The following is a 10,960-nucleotide window of genomic DNA, read 5'->3' as shown; positions in this document are numbered from 1 at the left end:
ATGAGCACAGATTTTCCAGAACGTCCTTCTTTGTAACTGTATCTGCGCTCCTGAACTTAGATTCGTCCTGTCACAAGTGATGCATTCTTGTACTTTTGAAGGCCAATTTGTGGGTAGGAATTTGTCCAATTTGTCCTTACATGCACAGAATATGACAGCTTTTCAAATGGAATCACTCTCAGGAATTTTTCAAACCAAACTGAAACACAAGGTATTTATCACTGATCCACATCTGAAGAGTACATGTCAACACATTTTGCTTATATTTAACAGCATGTCATGCAGTATCTTTCAGTCCACAGGGCATAAATATACAGTATGCGGCTTCGCCCATGTTGCACAGATTTTGGTACGCCCTGCAGCATATCTAGATCTTGTAACGAGTGTCAGATGTAATCATGAATCATCTTATATTGTATTTTACAAGGTGAGTTAAGCAACTTTTATGCTTGGCTGCGGTGAATAGTTTGTGTATCGATGCAGTGCAGATAAATAATGACATGCATGAAGCATTTGACTTAAACATCCACTGAAGAGACAAAAAATAGCGTCGGACCGATGAGAAGACCGAAATGCTCCTCAAATTCCAAGTTCCATCATGTTTCCACATTGTTTGACACTGACCTCATCTCCCTAATTGCGCCCTCTTCTTCTGCAGAGGTTTAACGGCACCTGACCGCAGAATTAGCGCCACCTACTGTTTGTTTGATGAACCAACACCTTTTCCTTCTTGATGTCAAAGTAGTGGAAGGAAACATCCATTAACTTGCATTTTCTTTTGCAGATTCTCTGTTCAAATTTACATTAGATTTGTTACAGAAAACCAGCATGTTTGATTTCTGTATTCTTTTCAAAACACAAATATAAGAAAGTGACATTTTAAGCCATAACACTCAGTGGTAAAAGTTGCCAAAAGGTGTCTAAACAATTTCGATTTAAATCTGATCCAGAAGTCAACCAGACTAAATCTGATCCGACACTTCATGCCAGCTTTAGTCCCAGTGCCTCAACCCTGATATGAAAACCTATTTTCTTTTTCACCCGAGTGCCTACAAAACACATGAAGTCGTATGTGAGCATGGTGAATTTGACTTTTTAATACATGGCAGGGTCGAGGCAAAGTGTCGCCATTCGCTCCACAGCAAAAAGAAACCTCCACACGTTCACATTCATAAAGCTCTGACTGTAATATCTTCACGGATTGATGTGGGAAGACAGAAAGCTGAACTTGAACCTCCTTTGCATAATTGTGGTGGACACATTATGAATAATTCACTCACTCAAACAGAGAGTTAAACATTGCAGAGTTTCAAACGCACAGCGCTGTAACAAAATCTCCTTATTTACTTTCATTGGCCTGTAATTGTGTTGGGAAAAGGGAAACTCGGTTCAAACCTGTGTGATCGTATAGTTAACAAACTTGTAGCCTACAATGAATCACACGACCAAACACAAGGCACGAGGAGCTGGAGAGGTTTGTTTATGGACCGAAAACACTGTTTTTCTCCATTTCCATAAAAATTACACTGCGCCATCATCCACAGTGCTGGAGGCGCTCTTGCAATCTGGTGAGCATCTGATTGTTATTTGGGCCTCATTGTACTGTTATCAAGATAAAAAACACTGAGCTGGGGCCCAAGGGCTCTTTAAAGAAACCCAGAGAGGTCTAAATTGAGACTGTGACTGACATTGGTCGCGATGTCGGCGAGAAGGCTGTAATCAGAGCTGGCTTTGTGTAGACAGCGGGACCATCCGACGCTCGCTAAAAAAACTGCGGCACATCTCGGAGCTGTAGGCTGACACACGGGCGGAGGACATGCAGCAGCTGTCTGCTCTTACTTCAAGACCTCGAGTCACGTTCGACTTCAGAGTTCGTAAATGTTACAACAGCATCGATACCCGTGAAGCCTTTCAGAGATTCTTAAAGCCGCGCGATCAATGTTTTTACACCAACAGTGGAAACAAACATTTGACGGAATTTCACTCTCGAGGTCCAATTCATCGATTTTGCCATATGTCGACCGTTATTAGCCAAAACTTCAGAAAACTACATGTTAGCTCTTGTCCATCGTGATTCCACTTTATCGTCGTCGCAGAGAGATGCTGCTGTCTTTAGCAAAAAAAGCTCTGATAGACACATTGTGCACTACCTGCCCAGTACCAAGACAAGATTAGCTACTAGCTAGTGAATGTTATGGAGCATTTAGCAGCTAAACAGCCAGATATTTCTCTCCAAAACAGAGCTAAAACAGAAAGTTACAGTCGTCACGTGGTCAAAATCACATCTCCAAATAAATGCTAATGGTGCTCCAAATCTGATGAACGTGTAGAAAGGCAACTATTTGCTAACACATTAGCCGTAGCAACTTTTTAGGGTGTGAGCATGTTAGCGTTAGCTTGTTCTGCTGCCCCAAAGTGGCTAAAAACAAACATAAATTGACAATATAGATTTCATGTTGTCCAGATGTTATTCTGTACCCGACAACATGCCAAACAGAATCGCTACATTAAGCAGCATTTACATAACAATTTCATGTTTATTCATATATTGTAAATGCAAAGTAATATTGTGATAAGACTACAAAAAGAGCAACTGAACCAAAAGAGTGTCGTTTGACTTAATGAGACTTTCACTCGTGATAAAAGGCTCTGCTGCCTCACAAGAATGATGCTGTTTACTGACCGACGTTATTTAAGCCTCATCTTACAATATCATTATTCTGATTTAGTGTCATGCCCGTTTATGTCCACCATTCTGAATTGCGATGGACGACCGGTTGGCCACAGCTGTACAAACCCTGATTTAAGGCTTGTGTAAAAGTAGATGGACCATGAGGAGTGCATGTGTGATTATGGAAGCTGCTCTGTGCCTCAAATGAATGGGTACAAGATGTGTCAGAGCAGTGATAATGGCTGAGATATACGGGCTTTTCCCCAATTTTTTCATCTTTCAAGCTATTCTCCGGACCCGTCTGTACATGTCTGTGCCCACTGAGAGTGCTGGACATTAAGAAAGACTTTTCCCTCCTCAACTTGTTTTTTCTCCCTCAAGAGGGCAGTGTTTGAATGAAGGAGCCTCCATCTGTCAGCACTCATCAAATCACTGGGATATGAGGGGATGCCAAGAACTTGGAGTCCTCAGTCCATATTGTTTTATTCAAACCAGATACCAGAGATATGGAGCGCTGGATTCCCATGTAAAGCATCAGATACATTCAAATCACGGTGCTGAAGTGTATCTTAGTGCAGGAGGAGGAAGGAGTTGATGGAGGTCAGTGGATTCCTCAAAGCTGCGGGATAAGGTTGAGACTCACAGACTGATCTCATTGGTTTTGGTCTCTTCTAATCACGTAATTGATGTGAGAAATCAATGATTAACTCAAGCAGGCAGGGTGAAGCCTGTTCGGAGGAGTGTCGCAGGAGGCGCATGTCGCAGCAGCTTCATTTCTGCGTCCAGAGACGCGGTCCAAAATAAACCACCTCAAAAACGTCTAAATGCTTCGGAGACACGTGATGCTGTGGAAGCCATTAAAGGGGGAGAAGACGCTTGTTGTTCACTAAGTGCCAACAACAACAACAACAACAACAACACAGTGAGATGTGCAGATCAGCTGCTTCACTCAGCATGCTCCAACAGTTAGTCTGCTCCTCCATGTTCTTCACCTCTCCTCCTCTCCTCTCTCCTCCCTTTTCACTCTGTCTTTCTCTCCTTCAAAGGATTTTTTCCTCCTCTCACCTTTTTCTTCTCCTCTCCCATCTCTCACCTTTCACCTCCGTCTCATCCCTTCTCCTCTCCTCTCACTTCTGTTATCTTCTCCTCTATTTCCTTCTCTTCTCCTCCTCCCTCCTCTATTTTCCTCTCCTTTCTCTTCCTCCCCTCTATTTCACTCCTTCATCTATTTCTCTCTCCTTTCATTCTCTCCTCTTTTTTCCTCCTCTTGTCTGTCTTCCTGTCCTTTCATATCTTCTCCTCCCTCGTCCTCTCTCCTGTCTCTTCCTCTCCTCTCTCCTCTCTTCTCCTCTCCCCTCTTCCTCCCCTCTTCCAATCCTCTCCTGTTTCCTTGTCACCTCTCCTCTCCTCTCTCTCCTCTCCTCCTTTCCTCCCATCCACTCTTCCTCTCCCCTCCTCTCATCTCTCTTCCTCTCCTCTCCTTTCCTCTCTCCTCGTCTCCTCTCCTCTGCTCTGTCTTCCTCTCTCCTCCTCTCCTCGCTCACTCCTTCAGACCTCTCCCCTTTCAGTTTCTCAATGAATCTCTCCCCCAGGTTCAACCCCTCCCACTCGGTGTAAGCTCTTAATTGTCAGTCTTGACGGAAACTTGCGTAGGCTTAAATACCGTGTGCGCCTCCTGCACTGAGGCTGGAACTGACCGACTCCTTCAAGCGGGCATCTCCCTCTCTCTCTCTGTCTCCCTCGTGTGTGTGTGTGAGTGTGTGTGTGTGTGTGTTTCTTTCTCCTCCTCGCGCACTTTGCGTTATTTCTGCCGTCGACCGACAAGCATGCAGGTGTCTGTGGCGCTCCTCGTCTCCAGCTCGGCGCTCCTGCTGCTCCAGGGATGCTGCACCGCCGTGAAAGGATGGAAGGTACTAAAAAACGATGCCACGGAGATTTTACCGGAGTACAGAGAAAATACTCGGACACCTCAGGAGGCAATAATTCAGGCGTCCAACGGCAGCAATAACAACAACAACAACAACAACAACAACAACAACAACAGCAACTCTATGAATAACAGGGCGAAAGACGGTGGAAGAGCAGCAATCACAGTCTCCTACAGTGAGTATCCCTTCAAGTTCATTCATGATAAATTAAAAGAAATAAAAGTGGCACGTTTGAGGTGAATGAGGTGAAATGAAAGCCTGACAGTTAATGCTGTGCAGTGTTTGAATTCACGTCCAGGTCAACCTGAAAAAGGTTCAGTCACTTTATTTAAGGCCTGATGCGTAAAAGTGACAAGAATGAAATAACGACGCATGTAGAGGTCAAACCGTCTGTCAGAGGCGAGCGCGCGTGTGAAGAAGGAAGCTTGAAAACATGTCATTTAGAGATAAACAACGAACTGCGGTTTATACACATTTAGACAATTAACGTTATACTCAAGTTCAAGATCTTCATTTTGCAAGAAATACATTTTCTTTTTCAGATAAAATAATTGAATTCACGATTTGTGCCGCAAACGCTCCTGCTGACCCAAACATCTCTTATTTAACGCCTAAAAAAAATGTTACAGAAATTTGACAAGTTTTGTTAAATTTAGCGTGTTTGGTTTTGCTCTAAAATGGTTAAATTAGACTTTTTGGACCCACAAAATGAACCTAGGCCGACCAAAATTGTGGATGTGACTTATGAAAGCGCAGAGAAAGCAGCCGCGCGTCGTTTTCACACTGATTCGCTGATGAAGAGCAGCTCTGCTGTGTGGGAAGTGTGTGTTCTGGCCTAATCCGCTGCCAGAGTTGCGGGTGATGAGCGCGGCACAGACACACATTCTTGTGGTTTCATCCTCTACACAATTTGAAGTGGAGCGTTCAGTGAGACATCAGGGCTTTTTTCACATTGTCTTCCAGGTTGTTTCCTTCTCTCTTTATGCTATTAGTCAGGCTCTACTTGCGCCATAACTATTTGATTGCAACAACATGTCTCCGTCGTGGAGGAGCCCACAGTTTGCTCTTCGGGGGATGTGTCTTTTGGGGGGTTTTTGGAAATTGGTTTTTAAATGCAACACTGCCTTTGAGAATGATTCCCACCTGTGGCCAGTAAAGGTCGTATGTCCTGATTGAGCAGCGCATGTAGAAGAGGCTCACTGCTGCTCTCAAGGTGGGTGGTGCAATATTCCCACGCTTTAATCATCATTTAATCAGGGGCGCTCAAACTGCAGATCAGAGGAGGAGAGGATTGATTAGATTAGAAGAGAAACAGCTGACGGGGGGAATTTGCAAGTCAAGATCTGTTAGTGTGACTGACTTTTGTCTGTGGAGGATATCCCCACCTCAGGAGCAGTGAATGGACACATTAAGCCAGATTGTGCTTTTTTTTTATTCTTTATTAGTCCTCCAAAAAGGGGTGGAAAAACGCATCCGCTTGTTTTCACTTGGATAAGCAGCATATGTGTTGAGTTTCACGCAGGGAGGCAGAAATCTCCTGGATTATTTTCTTCATCCATCTCTCAGCTCTCGTCCTGGGACGGCTTCTCATGGTCCCCGTGGGGTCACGGCAGAGGCTTGACCACTGCCTGGCCTCTGTCCAGTCCTCCCCCAAGACTTGTCTCTCACCGCCGGGGAGAAGACCAGCTCACGCAACTGTACAGTAGTCCAGTGTGTGATCCGTCTTTTTTCAGACCACCATCATTAGTAATGGGTTATATTTTTCAGGCTGACAGTAGAGAGGAGAACAGGAAATGCAAGGGAAGAGAGAGAGAGAGAAGGGATGAAATAAACACTCATCATTGAACAAGACAAGCTGACTTTTTGGGTGGTAATTGGTGCAAACCACTGTCCAGTGCGTGCTGTAGACACTGTATACTACTGTGGTCCCTGCAGCCACAGAATAACACTAGATCAGGTTCTCATGGGGAGGGAAAAAAAGGAAGTCACCTCACATAAATCCTTTGTTCAGCCCTTTTTTTTTGCAAAGAAAGCCACAGAGGAAAACAGATCCCTCTGTGAATGTATCATTTCTGGACCAACAGTTCCTTTGCCCCCCTTTTTTTTACCGCACAGCTTGTAAAAAACACGGGACAATAACTCATGCATACGGCTGCTAAGAAGCTGTGGCTGAAACATCGGATTGCAGCCTGAGTGCGTTGTCTCAGATCAGTCTGGCAGATGTCCAGTTTGTGCAGAATACTGTGTACAGTTGCAGCGCTGCCTTAAAATAACCAGACAGCTATTTACTCCTCCATCACCACATACATTTCCTGAGGGCCCGTGCTGTATGCCAGCTCTGTCTTCCAGCCCAAGCCTCCATTAGGTTTGATTGAGCTGTTTAATGGCCCTCTGGTCTGGATTTGCTATCAGCTGATTGCTGCCAGCTGGATTTCTTTGTCAAGCCCCATGGTCAGCTAATGATCAGACCATGAACCAAATCAGAAACACTGATCTGATCTCAGTGGCTTAAATCTGTACTTTAATGTACAAATTGTTGTGTTAAGTTAAATTTCTAAAAGTGCATTTTTCAGCTGCACTTTTCAAAATGAAATGTCAGAATTAAGAGGATAATGCTGCAGCCTGCTCAGTTTTTATCTGGCTTGTGTTTTTTAGTTTGACTTCACGCTGACACAAATCAGAGAAATTAGCACATGCTGGAATTAGACACAGCTGCAGCACTGAGGCGGTTAACCTGCAGAGTGTCCATTCTGGTGTGCGGCGCTTCAAAGGGCTTGTTTTTGGGCTGAAGCCACGAGTGTAACTGTGATATGCTGCTCTTCGTCCCAGGTGCCTCGGAGCTGAGCTGCAGGGAGCTGCGTTCCACCCGTTACATCACTGACGGATCTTGCCGCAGCGCCAAGCCCGTCAAGGAGCTGGTGTGCTCGGGTCAGTGCATGCCAGCCCACCTCATGCCAAACTCCATCGCCCGCGGCAAGTGGTGGAGGAGTAACGCTACGGACTACCGCTGCATCCCCGCCCACTCCCGGACGAGGAGGGTCCAGCTGCATTGTCCAAACGGCAACACTCGGACTTACAAAATCCGCGTGGTCACATCCTGCAAGTGCAAGCGCTTCAGGCCCCACCACAACCAATCAGAGGCCAAGGAGGTCCCGAAGAGGCAACGCAACAAGAAGCACAGTCGCTCGTCTCAAGACCGGAGAAAGAACAACACGCCGCTGATGGGCAACTCGTACTGATGCTCCTCTTCCAGGGACAGACACCAAAGCACACTCATACGCACGCACACGAATACACAACACACCAAGCAACATATCTCCTTCAAATAGGAAGGAGATGCAAAAAGAAATTTAGAAGAGAGCGAATTCATAAGCTAATTGCTGGGCTGGTTTTTAAGTCATCAGTCTTTGTTTGTCAGCCACATGTCAGCATATGTGTGAACTCTGCTTATTTGCATGACAAAAGGAGTCAGTGCCAGGGCTTGCCCCAACTGTGACTGGTCAGGAGACGTAGCACCGTGTTGGATAATAAGTATCTGATCACCCCAACAGCTCACAACCTCCCTGAGCTCACACATTTCATGTAAGCATAATGAGAAGTCCTCCCCGAGGCTTCAGGCCCATCTGTACAAACATCCAGCGGAAGCAGAGCCGCAACGCACCGCAGCCCTGTTTAAGGCCGAAAAGGTGTACCTTCGCTCCAAGGTGGTTGTAATCTGTCTCCTTTTGGCTTTGTGTGGAGGAGATGGTGGCAGCTCTGGGGGCTCTGACCGTGGGATGTCGACAGGTTTCTGAGAGGCCCCGGCCTGTTCGGCGGTCCAGGCACTAAAGGCCTCACTCGTCAGGACGGTCAGCGGTCTCCGCGCTGCAGCAGCCCCAACCGGGCCTGTCAGTTACAGTAGCGCCTTTCCCACGACCAGACACAGAGAGTCAGCAGAAACAGAGGAAAAGAAATGAGGGGAGAAAGCGGTTTTGTCAGGACTAACACCACAGGGGCACTGGGCAGTCCTGTGACTCCTCGTAATTACTAAATGAGCCCATTCCTGTGTTATTTGAGTCATAAGAAGCCATTTCCTCTAGACATAGCCAGTTCCTGTTTGCTGGAATCGCACACAAAAAAGTGCACATGTGTGTAGGAGGCATCAGATGATTGTGCGTGGTTGTGTTGTTACCTAGGGGCAGAGCGTTCTCCAGCACGCCCACACCGGAATTCTTTTGTAAGAGGCCAAACAGAGCAGCGATCAAACATCCACAGCCAAAATCCATCCGTTGTGTTAGGCTGCAGGATTCACGACACCTCCTCTCCCATTCACTCCCTGCACCCATTCTGTAAATAGCTCAAACAGGAAAGATGGGAATAAAAATAACACAATGCAAACAATAATTGAGTTTTTATCATTGTATTGAATGACAGAATCCGGCAGGAAGAGGAAGTGGCGATACCCAGTGTGTCTGTCAGCGCAGACAACACAACTCCTTCCTCGGCAGTGCCTCGGTGGGGCTGCGCTCCATGAAGAACATTCACGATGTTTCCACATATTGTCAGCACCCCGTTGTTTTTCTGCTCATATCGCTTCCTGATTTTGGTTGTCTAAACTGTACTGACAATGCTTGCTTCTTTTTCCCGACTGTATGTTCGAAATAGCAACTGGAAGGGGGTTTGTCCTGAAAGCTGAGAGCTGTGACTGTACATATCATACCTGTGTGGTCTTCTGGAGTGGTGCCCCCACCTGACGGGGGGTTAAAGAGAAGCAGGGAGGGAGGGCTGTTTCCTACAGACACAAAGAAGGACTGCTTTAAAGAATGAACTGCATATTTATTTTTTATTTCCACATTTAAATTATTTATGCAACCTTTTGTAGTAAATGATAGCCATTATTGTCATATAGTATGATAGAGACTTTGGAAATGAAATACTGTACAGTACATGAATAAAGTAAAGGCAGATATATTTGAAAGAGCTGGCTTATTTGTTATTATTCCTATTTGAATGTGTTGCCGGTGACACTTTAACCCCCATGTAGGATTTATAGGCAATACAGAAACATGTAATACGTGGTTTGTTACGTACTATAATATAGTTGTGAGCACATATAAGTGTTGCATTACCAGCTCCAGTGGACCTCATAAATGGATTAATCTATGATTGTTGGCAAATAATGTACAATAAACCCTTAAAATACCCTTATATCTGCTCACGTGGGCTTTATAGTGTCTTATAAATTACCCATTAAATGCTTATGTCGTGCTAATAAATGCTAAATGTGGGGAGGATAATAAGGTGTGACCGTGTTGCCTTTACTTGCACGTGCATTCTTGGGAAATCTCTCAATTTAAATTTCTGTCTGATGCCCGTGCAAAGAAATTCAAGCGTTTTGGAAGTTGAGATTTCCAACCGTTTAGACTGTCTGCACTGCTTTGCAAAAGAAGAAGAGGAATCTTTGCTCCTGAGATCTGTGCTCAGTCACAACACCAACATTTCTCTGTTTATGAGGCTGGATGTCAGCCACAGCTATCATTCAACCATTCCTCTCTGCCTCTCCTCCCTCAAGGCTTCAGGTTTGATACACTGCGAGCCTGAGAGTTCAAAACGCATCCCTCTTTGCTTTATTTGAGAGCTCTGCGGATGCTCGTCATATCTGGAGCGCACAGCTCCACCAGAGCTCACCGAAGCTTCAGGCTCGCAGTCAAACGGGAGTTATGCAATCCAGGCACAGAAAACAGTACCCAACTAAATGAGGTGTTTATGCTAAGTTTCATCTGCAAATGTAAATTTTAATTACCAGGACAAGAGCTCCCTTAGAGGGCCAAATAAGCTCAGCGTAAACACAAAACAGAAGATCGCTGTGGTAACTGTGGCCGAGAACTCGTCTTTTGTCGCGCCAACGGAGAACAGTAGATATAAAATTTCACTACGTCATCCATAATGTGCAGTCATTATGTCATTTTCGAGCACTGTTTTCCAAGAAAGAACAGACATGGCACGCTTTTACTCAGGCAACTAACATGGAACAACTTTCCCAAGAAAGTCAAGAACACATACTTAAGAACAGTGCCTAAATATATTGATGCTGACAAAGCATCTGCACTGTGCCCTGCAAGTCACCCTTACAGACCTGGGGAATACTAAGGTGCACGAGAAGTCGGGGATGATCTATTCCCAAAAAATGCTACAAGTCCACGACACTTCGTTCAGGCCGAAATGTAAGTGTCATCAGTGAAGTTTTGGATACCAGGTGCAGAAGTCCCTGAGGATCCCTGCTCTGTGTAAGAAACCGGACTCGATTTGGTACACACAACGCCAAGAGTTCGCAAACAGATCCCGGTTGACTCATGGCCTCTATAAGGAATATTTATAGAAC

At 45.3% G+C, this 10,960-nt stretch overlaps 1 protein-coding gene across 1 annotated transcript; it reads left to right on the top strand.

Annotated features, from left to right (window-relative positions):
* The first annotated feature begins 4,305 nt into the window (after positions 1 to 4,305).
* On the top strand, positions 4,306 to 9,873 carry sost (sclerostin). The gene is made up of 2 exons (XM_076760620.1): positions 4,306 to 4,774; positions 7,429 to 9,873. Exons 1-2 carry the CDS (start codon positions 4,498 to 4,500, stop codon positions 7,836 to 7,838), a joined length of 687 nt encoding a protein of 228 aa, XP_076616735.1. The 5' UTR covers positions 4,306 to 4,497; the 3' UTR covers positions 7,839 to 9,873.
* Positions 9,874 to 10,960: the final 1,087 nt, after the last annotated feature.

This window comes from Chaetodon auriga, chromosome 20 (genome assembly GCF_051107435.1).
Source record: "Chaetodon auriga isolate fChaAug3 chromosome 20, fChaAug3.hap1, whole genome shotgun sequence".
Lineage (NCBI taxonomy): Eukaryota > Metazoa > Chordata > Actinopteri > Chaetodontiformes > Chaetodontidae > Chaetodon > Chaetodon auriga.
Note: the sequence above shows the minus strand (reverse complement) of the source record. Positions and strands in the feature narration are given on the sequence as shown.